The 15778-nt window shown below is 30.3% G+C and overlaps 1 protein-coding gene across 4 annotated transcripts in view; it reads right to left on the bottom strand.

Annotated features, from left to right (window-relative positions):
- VAChT (Vesicular acetylcholine transporter) overlaps positions 1–15778 on the bottom strand; it is a 298477-nt gene that overhangs the window by 58329 nt on the left and 224370 nt on the right. For all 4 annotated transcript variants that reach the window (XM_071184877.2, XM_071184880.2, XM_071184878.2 and 1 more), the window contains one exon: positions 10625–10743. In XM_071184877.2, the coding sequence (XP_071040978.1) occupies positions 10625–10743 (119 nt within the window). The remainder of the gene's footprint in view (positions 1–10624; positions 10744–15778) is intronic.

Genomic DNA, 15778 nt, shown 5'->3' with positions numbered 1-15778 from the left:
TTTCTATTGGAGCAAAAATGTGTTCTTGCATCGTTTCTTTTCCCCTCATTAATAGTGCCTTTTTGGTTTATAAACAGTGTCTTATTTTTATTTTTTATCCAGCATTGAACAACTAACTCTTTTTTGTGGGGGGGATACGACTAAAATTGCTCAACTCCGTAAACCTTGTTATTTTAAATCCAACACAGAAATCAAGGAAACTCCATAATCAAGAATTAAGACAAACTAGTGGAAGATTTTTTGATGAAACTAACCAACATCTCCTAGAAGAGAGAGGTTCTTCGTGCTGGTTACCATAAACGAGAAATCCATCCCTTACGAGACTGAATGCTGTAGACATCTTTCTTATTCAACCCCAACTGCGCTGTTTAGATTCGTTCATTTCGACTACTAAAGTGATCCGTGCGAATGCCTCCTCTCTTTTAGAAGGTGCTTTAACAACACACATTCGTGTTACATGGTGAGAAAAACTACTATAACCTTTCATTGTTAGCCCGACTCCTTGGAGATCCTAACCAATCATCTATCAACCATTGAGATATTTTACGTTAGTACTGTAGTCAATGATAACCAAGTTAAACCAATGCTGACCAAACCTCCCACGGTTAGCCCGACGGTGTGAGGACTGTAACTCATGAGCCATCTACCACTGAAGATATTTTACGTCAGAACCAACCAGATGTGGAATTCGTTTCAATCAGCCGTGACTTGGATTCGAACCTTGATCCCCTCATTGGGAGGTAAGCGCTCTGTCGCTTGAGCTACTACGGCTTGAAATAGTGTAAAACAAATTAATATCTCCACAAAAAGAAATTACGTGGTGGTAAATTCGAGCATCTTAGTGGTCATGTGATTTAGGTTCTGTCACTCGTACACCTTAGACACTGTTGATGAAACATCGATGCCGAAAACACTGTAAAAACTTAACGCATTTGCTTAGCACCACGAACCATTGACAGTAAAAAAGTACAAAAGGTGAGGAACCAGCTTGATTGCAAATTAGATGTGTGTTGTATTGCAAAAGAATTATGTATCGAACATATGTAACTGAGAAAAACGTGGATATCTTCTGATGATTTTGATCAATATTTATAATAATTATTAAACAAATGCCAGTCATTGACTATTAGGTCATTAGGCTTCTAACTCTCCAGTACTTCTTAACAATACAGTCAAAGTCTTTTAGTGCAGAGCACGTGTCAAAATGTGCAGCAGTCATGGCTTGTCCGGAGTTACATAAAAGACAATCTGATGAAGTAGTCAGTTTGAGGCGAAATAAATGAGAACGTGGACAATCATGTCCGGTCAAAAGTCTAAACATGGCTACCGCAGTAGCACGGGGTGAATCCGGAACTAGAATTCGAATGCATCATCAGAACAATATTTATAATAATATGTGTAATATTTTCGGAAATATGAATATTTAAAAGCCGATCGTTTATTTGAGCTAATACTGTTTTTCAATTCAATCATAAACTTTCATTTTTATTTTACTTTTTTTTTTTACAGGTAGAAGAAATTCCAACATAAAACAAACAAAAGGTGGAAGAAATAAAAAATTTGAAGAAGCGAAAGATATGACTATCTTTCAGATCCAAATAAGAAAATTACATTCAATCGCTGAGAGCGAAACGATGCTATATTTCCGGAGATTTTCTTTTTCAATCATTTCACTTCCAATATAAGCCAAACAAAAAGAACAAAAAAGGAAAACTTTAAGCGTTAGAGACATCGCAGACCCCGGAATTTATCGAAGGAAGACGCAAAAAGGAGCTGTTATATTCAAAAAAGCTTTAAGGGAAAATGACTTTACAGGGTTGGTCGCCAATTCACAGCACGTTCTTGTAGCCAGAGAGAAAAAGGTAGTGTTTTGATTACGCATTCTGAATTTTAAGTAGGCAAGAAGGGCTATGCTGGTGAGACAGAACATTGTTTTGGCTAGCAGGGATGACAGCAGACTTTATTCTGTAAGCGAGAGTGTTTCAATTAGGATAATATCCTTTCTCGGTCGAATCAGAAAATAAGGGTGGCTTCGAATTCCTGTTCACTTGTCGTCGTATTCATCTGGGGACTTCGGGACAGTGGTCATTTTATTAAAGGTTGCTTTCTCTCGAATAGAATGTTTTATTATGAAAAAATTTTTTGCATTGCTATTAATATTGTAATGAATAATAGCCGAAAAAGTTATCTTAAATTATAGATTAATGAGATGGTATGTAGAATAATGATATTGATTATATACATATAATATCCAGATATTTCATAGATAATGATATTGTATGTAGAATAATTGAATATGTGAAATAGCGAAAATTCTAATACTCAAAACGAATTTGATAATCAACTCGTTCCAGGTTACTGTGGCAGAATATTTTGTATTAATGGAAAAAGTATTTTTGCTTTTTTACAAAAAAGCTTAACAATGATTGAGGAATTATATTTAGGTTAACTTTCTACTATTGGCTACCACTTTAGGTTTAAAACATTACTGTTCGATAATTTCAAATCAATATACACAACTATATATTTCTCTTACATGGCGACAAAGAAAGTCCTAAATTGTATTATTTTTTTTGCGTATCAAACGTGTGAGCTGCGAAAAGTATGAAAGCGTAAACGTACATGCTTACAAATTTCTGAATGAAATATATTTTTCCCGTCGGCAACGAAAAACTGAAGCAAACTGAGCTATAAGTTCGGAAAAATTGAAAGGTGAAAAGCGAATAGTTCATATCCACAAACAAAGTGTTCTATATTACTTTAAATTATACTCAGGTATAATGATTATTTCTTAAAAGCATAATTAATCATTAATTTCTGCAAGTATTTCTATTGCTAGTAAATTATTTCAATATAACCTACTATTAGTTAGGTCATTTGCAAACTTTACATTGATAGTTCGAAGTTCCGAAATTTATGATCATGTTTTTACCGAAGTTGTGAATTTTTATCAGTAATTGTTTATTAAATGCACAATAATTGTTTTGCTTCTGCAAGTTTTTATATTGCACGTCATTTTTTCAATAAAAAAAATTATCTCAATATATTATCTATTATTGACTGAAAATTTTAATTTTCTTAAAAGCGGAATCAGTTTTAAAGATTTTAATAATTGATTTAAATTCTTAAGATTTTATGCTAGAACACATTTCAAACGGGGTTTAACTTCGGAGCGAGTGAAGCAAGCAAGGTTGGTCAAAGGTTCAAAGGTTGGAGAACTTCAGCGAACAAATGACGGAGGCCACTATTTTATATTATTAGCCAATTAGTGGCAAATTAAGAAATATGGTCCATATACATGAACGCACTTACATGTGAAAAACTGAAATTATCGATTTATGTCATTTATGTTATGAGTATGCATGTCATTTTGTTACGAAAATGTATCTGCATGAAAGCTCTGCCCTACTAGACCACTGGAATTTAAAGTGGTGTCTAAAATAGAGGAAATCCCTACCACTCTTAAATTTTTTGAAGACAAGTATTCACAAATTCAGAAAATAAAGTCTTCACATATGTTTTAAAATTTATGTGACATGGTGGTTAAAATTTCTTTAACTCGTTGAACGCCACGCTAATTTTATATGGCTTGCTCGTCTGACCACACGGTAAATAACTACAAACTAAATTTGCAAATATAAACAGATTTTGCTAGTTTATAAAAGGTTTAGCATGACATATCTGAAAAAGTAGTGAAATATATATGCCTACAAATTGTTTAAAAATAGTGGTGGACAAAAATCTAATAAATTGAATTTATTAAACCAAGAATCACAATAATTAAGTAAATTTTGAATAAATTTTCTACAATTCCATAAAAAAGAGTGTAAATTTTATAGTTCTATATCATGTTATACGCTGTCAGCCAGCTGTTTTTCGCGGCTTATGTGAAAGGTTAGCAAGCGGCGGCAGACGCAGCCTAAATATAATTTCAGTGTCAGCCACCGGTGGTTGACGCAGCCTAAATGGAAAGTTCAGTGTCAGCCACCGATGGCTGACGCGGAGCTCAACGTGTTAAATTAGAAACATCAAGTTTAACATTATTTTGCTAACATTAGTAAAAGTATTTCGAATAAATAGGAAAATTGCCAGTTATGTTATTTTAATTTTTTCCATCCGATAACTAACAGAGAACTCTTTTTATCTCTCGGTTACTTTTTTTCAAAATTATTAAAACTTATAATCTAATTACTTAATTTTTTAAAAATTTTTTCAGTAAAACAAAGACATTAGTTGTTTTCAAATAATAAAAATTGTCAATTATAATAATACTTATATTTTGATCTGAAGCTATACATTTACAATAATTTTCAAAAATAAAGTGATAGTCACTTTAGATATTATCAAATCGGCTTAAACATTACTTCTTTATCAATTTCTACGCTTTTTTGAAAAATATTTTGTCGAGTAAAGTAATTAAAACTAAAGAAGGATTTTTAGTAATTTTGCAAAAGAATTTTTAATAGTTTTGTAGAAGAATTTTTAGTGACTTTGTAAAAAAAAAAAAGATTATATCAGAATATTTAGTAATTTTGTAGAAACTTTAAAAAGCTTTACCTCGAGAAAGCTAGAACAAGCGGGCTTTTTAAATTAAATTTTGAATCATTTTCATGTAGTGGAGTTGAAAATGGCTTAAACATAAATTAACAAAAAAAAAAAAAAAAAAAAAAAAAAAACAGAATACTAATATAGTAATACACAAACTTATCTACCACTAGAAGAAATTTTTCTAAAAAGTATAAGAAGTTGAATGCCCCGCAATTTTGCATTCCTGCCACAATTTTAGCTATCCTGACCGTCATGAATTTGTTTTCAAGTATATTTTATCACTGAGTGGTCAGATGTCCGTGTGGTTGCTGGATAAGTAGTTTTCTCAAGCGCTGCACTGGTACAAGCACTTTGCTCGAGGAAATTAAAATAGTAATTGAAAATTATAAGAAGCAGCTTGCTCAAAAACTTTAGTTTGCTGGCTGTGTAGATGAAGATGAGGTTCATGTGCTTTCTCGAGGAAATATTATACATAAAAGAAGCAATTTGCTCAAAATTTTAGTTTTTTGTTTGCAGATGAGAGTAAAGTACCATCATAAGCTATTGAACGCCTTGTATTCTTTTTGTAGGTTGAACAGTCGCAGCAGCTGAAATATTGTTTTATGAAGAAAACGAATTGGTGTTGAAATTCCTTAGAAATTCGAATTGAGATTTGTAGCTGAAACTGGAGGTGAGGCTGTAATGAGGTTTGAAGTTGATGTGATTTATCAAGTTGATGAAATTATTTATTTATTTTGATGGTATCATTTACGATACGATTAAATGCTATAAACATGCATTATTTTTAAAAAAAAAACTAAAGTGGTAGCCACATAAAAAATTATCAAATTAGCTTAGGCGCTGTTTTCTTGCCATTTTTTTTTCTTCACAGAGGTACTTTTTACGTAACTCTAAGTAGTTACATAGCATCAACGGGTTAAGAATTACCATTTTATTCGAAATTCGATAGAATGGAAGACTAGTGCAAAACCATAATTTATCAAAATGCACCAACAATAAAAATAGAGTTTTTGTCCTATGTTAGCAATTCCTAGTTCCCATTCTCTATAGAGAAGAAGAGAAAGGAAGAAAATATTCCGTGGTCAGCTCATTTATTATACTCAAAACAGTGAGGGTAAAGTGGCCTAATGATTCACCAAAGCTTACAGTTCTCGTAATGACGTTCTCTCTTATACATCACAGAACAAATAAATTCTGACACTAAAAGATAGATCACTTATACAAGATTGATGCAAGATCAGTGATCAGTTTTTTCATGTTAAGTAGTTTAAGTAGGAAATGAATAATCCCAAAAACCTTAACAGAAATATGTTTTTGATCATGTAAGCGTTTCATTTGTCTTACAAATTATAAAGGTGGAAAAAGTCAACATGTTCAAGCCTATTTCCAAGAACACTTAAAAATACATCATGCCCTAAATTGCTTCACGGCTAAAAAAGTTTTTCTAGTTTTTTTCTGTTCTTTATTTTATATTATTGATGGAATCTTAGAGTTTTCTTTTTCAAATCTGTTTTGTTTCTTACATTCATGTCTGGTGAGACGTGAAAATAGGTGCCTATTTTCGAGCATTCGAAACATGTCGAGTTTTTCTGCTTATTATAACTTATAAAGCAAATGAAGTGGTTTAGTTCATCAAATTTTAATATCTATTCCTTATCCCCAGATGCATAGCTAACAACTTGTATTGTTGTTTGGAGAGATTCCTTAGAAAAAATTTTGAGTAATGGTTGTAAAATAATAAATGAGGCGATGCAAAATTTTTTAACCGATATGTAAACGTCTAACTGAAGAAAGATTCGGTTTATTCTTACTTGACACTACGGCAGGCACGAAGCCATGTAGAGCATAGACAAACTAATTATACAACAAAGTTGCCAGATGCATAAATCAAAATTGATCACGGTTACAATAAAATACCTAAAAAATAATAAATTAAAGTTAAATGAAAGACGTAGAAAAGAAAGAATTATATTTTAACTAATTTGAATTGCGATACTCGTTGTATTTAAGTTATTTCACGTTAATTAACAATCTTAAGTGGGGAAACTTAGCTCGACATGAGCCAGCAATATGCAAAATATTTACACGTCATCTTGTTTATAAACAACCAACTGGCACAGAGGTAATAGTTTAGGTGTCTGTGCATCAGTGACCTTCTTCTTCTTGAGTTACAAGTACCCAATTAGTGTTTTGTCAAGATCGGTATAAAAAGTTTTTTTCTCCTTTTTGGAAAATTTATTTATTATTATTTTTTACATTAAACCAGAAATACTGTTAATAATAAGAAACATTTTTCTCATCTAACATTGAAGTTGGTAACTGTGCAGAAGCTTATAGAGCTGACACTCTGGACGTTTTAGACACTATTCATGCAGCAGAGATAAGTATTTAGTACGTGAAATAACGTTAAAATGTCACAAGGAAAGGAGCATTTTAACGTTACGACCAAACATTTTACATTGGTCTCAAGTGGTAGTCTCAAATCCGTTAAATAAGCGTTAAAATTAGGGTTATTTTTAACCTAAAAATGACCATTTTTAGCTCTTATATTGAAAGTGAATTTCGTAACCAATTTTTGATGGAAATTTGACCAAGTTGTTTTCTTTTATAACCTATTTTTTACGTTATTTTAACTAAGATACAAACGTACTTTTTCCATGTTACAATTTACGTTTTATTACCATGAATATTAATGTTTTTTTAAAGCTTATTTTTCGTTTAGGGAATTTCTCATGCAATTTTTCACGTAAATTTAACCAAGTTAATTTCTATTTAACGTTATTTTTACATTATTTTAATCAAGTTGTTTTTCGTTTTATTTTTTTTCGTTTAACGATTTCCATTATAATGTTTAAAGATAGTGATTAATATTAGCAATTAGCGATAGCGATTAAAGATAGCCATAGCTATTAAGTAAGCGAAAAGTGCCAGTTCAAAAATATAATAACAGCATAATTATCAGAATGTTTCACTAATTTTTCAGTACTTGATAAATGTCTGAAATTAATGTATATTCCACGTGTATTATAATCTATATTTCTAAATTATGTACATCCTCTATTGATTCTAGAACAGAGCATTCTAAATAAATAATTAAAGCTGAAAACTTCCATATAAATGAAGGATTATTAGAAATAAAATAACAATACATTATAAATATTATTTCAAAAATTAATTTAGCGAAATAGTTTTTGTAATTCATTAGTTTTCTGTTTTAATCTCTAATGTAAAATATTTATGAAGAATACTAATAAAGCAATTAAGCTAACTCATTAAAGTGACTGAACATTAACTTAACTCATTAAAGCAAAATAAGCTAACTCATTAATAAAGAATAATGATAAAACAAATGCTTTTTCATTTATTTCTTCAGCAAAATTTAATTTTTCTCCTTAGAAATATAAGTGTAATGCAGAGAAAAAATAGAATTTTGTCTGAGGGATTATAAATTTATAATAAATCAGCAATAAATTTAATATTTAAGCAATTTTTTAAAAAAATCTAAATGTAAAATAATGTTCTCATTTAGCATTTTTAATCATTGAATTCTTCATAGATCTTTAAATAAATTTTACACTAAAGATCCTTAACTGGAAATCCTAGATAAACCAATGTTTACGCCAATTTTAATCATCGCATAATAGCTTGAACTGATTTCGAGTTTTAAAAGCGAAGCCTTAAAACAACCAATTATTAGTAAATCAATGGTTCATTCTTGATATCTCTAAAACTTTCTCGCTTTGTAGTCTAATTAAAATTGAACGTGATTCCTATTCTAGACGTCGACCTGCACCTTTAATTAAGTCCGAATGGCAACCACGAATGAGTTGAAATCAAATGTTGACGATTTTTCGTTTTTTTACAATGATGTGGGTTAGGCATGACTGGCGACGGAAAACTGGGTAAGCAACAGTTAAGGTCACAGTTCTTTTGCTATGAAATAAATTGTTCTTTGCATTAGTAATTGTTTTCGGGAATTTCATGCACCGTTAACGGTACTATTTTAGTTGAATAAAGTAATTACTTTACCCTTAAACATTTCTAAATAGTTATATAAATTCATATTTTACAATTTTTATAGTTGAATGGCTTTTATTAACTTTACTGATTCGTAAATTAATTTGCTTTTTATTTAGATTATAAAGGCTATTTCGGCATAATAGTGAGATGGTTTCATTTTTGAAACAAATTATGGAAAATGTCGATTTAGTAGATGCATATTATCTGTTTACTTACAATGCAATCTAAATTAAAATTGATACCATATATAGAGGTATAGTTAATTACAACAAAGTCTTGAAACTGAGTTTTCTTTATATTAGTAATTGTATTCGGAATTTCTTGCGTCGTCAACCATACTTATGCATTTCAATAAAATAGATTATTTTTTAAATGCATATCCTCATATAATTTCACCTTTTACTGTTTTTAACGTTGAACTGTATTGTTAAGTGTATTGATATTGAAATAAATAAGTTTTTTTCTCTGAAGAATATTTTAACATGTGACATTAAATAGTCAACTTTTGTTCATTTTTTAAAAAGAAAGCTAAAAATATATACTTATCACACATTGTTTGTATTGAAATAATTTATATTAAAGTAATTTATATTATCATTGCTATAAAATTGTTATTTTTTTATGTAATTTTTACATTTAAATTGTCTGTAAATATACAATTAATTTTGTTATTAAAGCTTTAAAGTAAATTCTTCATGTTGATGTAAACTTTTTCCAGCTGACTCCCCATCTCACGCTAGCCCCACTAAACATACAAAGTCACATTCTCTGGTTGAAATGCGATGTGCTGAAACACAATTGAATCTTAATTCTTCATATATAAAGTTAAAAACGTTCGGTACTGGCCACATCTTATGAAACCCCTACGGCTTCTTAGTCTAACACTTTCTTCACTTTGATTCCTGGAGGAAAGATTATAGTGACACTTCAAAACTTAAGATTTAATTACGTAATTAAGTGGTAACATTCAGTTGAGAGACATAAATTATTGATATGAAAACCAACACAATCAAGGTTCTGGCCTTGCTGTCGCTGAATATTTATCTTAACCTTTTTCTTAAGTTCTAGATTAAAAAAGTTTTATTTATGAATGGCTTACCACTTAAGATCAGATTTCTATGTTTGTTTTAGCAAAAGTCTTTTTCTTAAATTATAAATAACAAGGCTTTAAACTTCACCGCTTTTTACTAAATATTTCTTAGAGTGGCGGACTATCAAAAATTGAAGGTTTCGGAATTTTGCCAATATTTCAAAAGCCACTGGAAAACTATACAAGAACGGGATCAAAAGTGGCGTTTTCATTGATTTCTTGTATATTTTACATGTAGTTGCATGGAAATGCACTTTCAAATTTTCTAAAATAAAAATCATACACTGAAACATATACCTTGCTACAACTAGACGAAATTTAAAGAATAAAAAGATGACATGCCTTCTTCTTGATTCATGATTGATTCCCAAGTTTCATGATTTGTCTGAGAAAACCGGTGTTCGTGATCGCAACGTTCTGGGGAGAAGACCAGTTCCATGTCTTAAACCTCCCCCCTTTCATCTCCTCCCATTCTCAGTTGCATAGAAATGTTCTACGATGCTTTCCCCTTTCTTAATATTTTTCATATTTTTAGAGCTACGTCTATTGCAGTTTACAGTTCCACATAGTTTCTTAATTTAAAAGTTTTTAATCTATTTGAAAATCAAGAGGGAAACTAAAGTACTTCCTTCTCCTATGACTCTTCACACGCTATTATTCAAAACAAGCTAAGTGTTGCCATATAGGATAGAGAGTTCTACTCTTCGCCACACGTTGCGCATTTCGATAGCCAAAACTTGCGACTACCGTAACTATTCAAAATATAAATGGTATACAAATTATTAAAAAAAAAATTTATGATATATCCAATTTAGCAAGACTAGGAGGCTCCGCTCATCAATCTCCGTAGTTGCCTCTCAATCAATTTCTTTTAAACCGATATTCTTAAAAAATAAAAAATATATATAGTTTTTATAACCTTATTTAAGAATTTTTTTAAATATTTTAATGCTGTAAATAGTTTACCTGAATTGGTCGGAAGATGAGTGGAAGTTCTGCTTGGGGAAGAGAAAGAAGGGGTTGGAGTTGACCGGAAGTGGGATTGGGTTCTTGAGGTACATATCATCCAGCCAGAAGTGCGTCACCTGAAACACAAATTTACAACTTATTATATATATATTATATATATATATATACATATTATTATAGTATATATATATATATATACATATTATTATATATATATATATATATATATATATATATATATATATATATATATATATATATATATATATATATATATATATATATATATATATATTTCTCTTACACGGCACCAAAAAAAAGCCTCATTACAACTCCCCGAATGGCAACGTTAGAAAATCGGCCAATGATTGCTGCTAAAAATGTCACATGGCAAATGTCACATGAGGTGGCTCAACATATAGCGCTTTTAAAAACGGAAACAATAACCAGAGTGAGCATTATCAGGTTGTTCAATTCAGATTCATGCCCTAAAAACATGATAATATTTAATTTAAACTCAATTAGGAATTAAATAGGCTGGCTTTCTCCATGACTATGAATAAGTCATAAGGCCAGACTTTTGAGAAAATCAGTTTAGTATTGACTACACAAGTTTTTAGTCATCGACAACTTTATGTTGGCCTGTCAAGAGTTAAGTCATTTGACAGCCATTCAGTAATTGCTCCAAGATGCCAAATCTATAATTGTGTTTTCAAAGAAATTCTAAATGCTTAGTGTTAATTTCTTAGAGCTTTGCAGAAAAAAATGTTTTTTGGAAAAAAATTAATTGAAACTTCTATTGGCAGTAGGCAAGGGGAACTCCCAAAATCAAAACTCCCCGATTAGAAATGCTGCATGGCGACCTCCACGTGGTATTTCTCGGGTAATGCTAACAGTCATGCATTTTAATTTATTGTATGTAAAACATCCTTATTTTGTTCTAAAATGTTATGTACTTTATCACAAATGTTAACTAATATAGAAATTGATTTCAATAATGATGATCACCAAAAAATATTTCATTTGGCGATAAAACAAATTTTTGTGTTCTTGAAAATGAAAGACTTTTTGAGGGTTATTATCTCACAAGGAAAAGTTAAGGTTTAAAGTTTATATTTCTAAATAATAAATTTTTTTCTAAAGCTTTCAGAATTTCTAGCATTAACTAATTTATTATACACATTTAGTTGAATTTAGGTGAGTAACTGCAATATTTGATAATTTATTTTGCTAATATGTTTCTCATTTAGCTAATGTTTTGATTTTTTCACCATGTACAATCTAAATAGCTATTATACTTTTTTAAAAGCCAATAAGAACATTGATAGAATTCTTCTACATAAGTACAATACTATGTCTTTGATGATAAAATACTATGTCTTTTATGATAATATGCTATGTCTTTGTGCTAGAACATTGTGTTCATTGGCGAGCGAGCGCAGCGAGCCATGGTTCACGGCGTGAACCACATAGGATTGCGTAGCGATTCTCGGGGGTTGGCGAGCGGTAGCGAGCAGGGGGCGGAGCCTCCTAGTATATATATATATATATATATATATATATATATGTGTGTGTGTGTGGGGACGGCATGAGTGGTCGTCTTTTAAAATGAGAAACACTGTACTTTAACAAAACATATATTAAACGCTAAATTTACATAAAGATGGACGATAAACAAACACAGAAATAACACAAAATAAATGAGTTCGTCATCGTGAAGTTAAAAGAAAATCATCATCGCTGCCTCTCTCTGGAATTCATCAGCGTCTCCTTTTTTGTTAGTTCCATTACGCGCTCCCGTGTCTCTCGTGTCTTTTGGAAATTCGCACGGGGTCTAACTTGCAGCTTACATAATCTGTCATAATCTGGTTGGATCTCTAGCTAGATCAGCTTACAGCACAGGAACTGGTATTATAGATTGGAACTGGCACTACATATATATATATATATATATATATATATATATATATATATATATATATATATATATATATATATATATATATATATATATATATATATATATATATATATATATATATTTATATATATATATATACATATATATATATATATATATATATATATATATATATATATATATATATATATATATATATATATATATATATATATATATATATATATATATATATATATATATATATATATGGAATGTGTCCAATACAGGAGTGTATCTTATCTGGTAACGCAACAGACTTGACACTCTGCTCCAGAAGGAGTTAATGTATTTTAATTACAGTTATTTTAACTGATGAAATCTAGGCAATCTCTCATTTTAGAGGATTTTATCAGGAAAAATTGGTGGCAATTTTTATTTCCGTGAAGTATGCTATTTTCCAGAAAAATCGGTAAAAAGATAGTTTTTTGAGTACAAATTTTATTTGGTAAATGAAAAAATTCTGATGGCATATTTGAAAACTGGAGAAAACTACAAACAAATTTTAAACCTACCAACTGTGACTATGTTAGTTAATCAAAATATTATGCATATCAGAACAATGACTATAGTATAGGTATAAGCTTTCTCTCAGTACTTAGACGAAGAAATATAGAGGTGAGTAATAGAAATTTCAAATTTAAAAAAAAAATTCTCATGTGGGATTTGGAATATTTCACCTCCTTGAAAGAACATTCCCAATCTAACCAATAAGCATTTTTCTTTCTAAATCTTCGCCAAAATCATAATTTATTGGGTCTTATTCCATTGTCGATTTTTTATCTATCAGTGTAAAATTTTTACTCAATTTAGACTTCCAACAACACTATGTGAAGTTTTCTCATTCTCTCATTAATTTATTCCCAAGAATTTAGAAGAGGAATTACTCCCTAATTCCTTCCGAAACAGCAAATTTCGATTGAAAATTTTAGTCAGGCAGATCACTTGCGAGTGAGAATATAGATTGTACATTCTAAGTGAAACGTCAAACTTTAGGTCGTTGTTGAATAATGGCTGCAAAATGTTTAAAAGCAATTAGTTCCTCATTTCTAGTGGTTTGTAATCTTTAGTTGTTTAGAATTAGTGTCACCAGACTAGCTGCACTGCACTGGAAAGGGTTAACCCCTACTTTCTGAATAACCATAAATGCATACCTGCCAACTTTTAATTCCTACCATTATTATTTTTCCCAGTGGTATTAAAATGGAATTAAAACTTCAATTTTAAGCAAACAAATACGTTGTATTTGAGAAAACTTAAGTTGACAACCATGACAGTAACGCATATTAATATATGTGCCTAATTTTTGTAAGAATAGTGGTGATCAATATCATTTAAAAATTTAAGATTATAAAAGAAAAAATAGTATATAATTACTACCACTTTAAATATGAAAATAAAATCTTCGGGAAAATCCGGAAGAGTTGGCAGGCATGATAAATTTTTGAGAAACTTTTCTAAAACCACGAAGTTTTGCTCTCTCTTTTCATTTTATTGTAAATTAAATTTGGAATTAGAGTTCTGTTTGCCAATTTTATAGAACAAGGTACGTGAAAATTTTAGGAGTATTTAACTTTAAGAAAAATTACATAAAGCGGTTGAATCAATATGAATATGTTTAATATAACAAAATTGATTTTCTCTTCACTTTAAACTAATCCTCATTAGTTTTTAGTATACATACGTGATTTTTATTTCAAATCCGGAAGTGGTAAATAAAATAATATAATTTTTCTAATAAATCTTAATCTATATATCACCTTCAAATAAATCGCAGATAAAATATTTCGGGTATAATTTTTTTCTTCTTTTTACTTTGCTTATAGCCTCTTTGAAAATGTCACCTGGTTTTTCTACTAGGCTCATCCATTGTATTGAATAACGAAAATGGCCTACCCCTCCCATATGCCCGTCCCTTAAAACCAAAATTTGCTAAAACTGACATTCCTGACAATAATGCTAAAACTGACATTTTTTGATGTACCTTTTCCACTCATCATATCACTTTGAAACTGTATAGGGATATTTGAGATTATATCAATTGCAGAGATGCCAACTGCTCCGGTCACGCTAAAATAATTAAAAGAACGGTAAATAACTACAAAGTAAATTTTCGAAATATTCGACTATTTCTGCTTGCTTTTTAAAAGCATACCCTCCAACTGCTACGGAATTTCCGTAGTTTCAGAAATCTTCTTTTCAGACGGTAGCAAAATTAATGTCTTAATATTTAAAAAAAATTAATTTTAGCGTAACTTGTCCACTATTACTTATAAAAATGCAGGCCATATGGCTAGATTCTTAAGCTCTGATAAAAGTTTTATGAGAGATCCATTTGCTTTAAAAATTTCTACTTTGGTTCGCTACCACTAGAAAGAATTATTTTCAAGTTGGAGGGTATTACATAAGTTGGAGGGTATTTAAAAGCTATAACATGACATATGTTCTATAGATGATATCAATTGCTTTATAGCTAAATTGACCACAAAATTTTACAGCGACGCAAAGACATGCACCACATCGGATTTCAATAAATTGTTCGATATTGATATAATCAGTGATAATTCGAATTTCAGCCCAATTACCGCCTTTTTATGCTCAGACTGCATACTATCAAAATACTATTAACTTTATCATACAACTCTACTCAAGGGGATCTCCCCAATCCAAAGATGATTTTCCCTTCAAAACTAAAGATTTACTCCTTAAGGACTTGACTTGTTGTTACAACATACTACAACTTCAAAGATATATAGGACCTCCCAGAATACAACAAAACAGAATCGATGAATCGGTTAGTGGCGCTTCGCGCCAAACGCCGAGATAACCCCAATATCCAGCATATGTTCTATAAAGTGGTGAACTTTGTAAGCCTACGAATTATTTAGAAATAGTGGTGGATAAAAATCTACTAAATTGAATTTATTAAATCAAAAATAACAATTGATAAACTACTACCTTAAAATATATTTGCTGTCCGGAGCAAGTTGGCATCTCTGCAATTGTATGCTGTGATGATGTTTCAGCGTTAACACTAATACTGTTTGAGTCATGAAAGATTTTCGATGAAACTTTTTAAAGCAATTAAAAGTTCTCAGTTTATAATTTTTTTAAAAAATTTCTGACAAAGATAAGCAGGGATGCCAACTGCTCCGGACACGCCAAAATAATTAAAAAATAAACGGTAAATA

The sequence above is a fragment of the Parasteatoda tepidariorum genome, chromosome 5 (assembly GCF_982258835.1).
Source record: "Parasteatoda tepidariorum strain Cologne lab strain chromosome 5, Ptep-v5.0, whole genome shotgun sequence".
NCBI lineage: Eukaryota > Metazoa > Arthropoda > Arachnida > Araneae > Theridiidae > Parasteatoda > Parasteatoda tepidariorum.
Note: the sequence above shows the minus strand (reverse complement) of the source record. Positions and strands in the feature narration are given on the sequence as shown.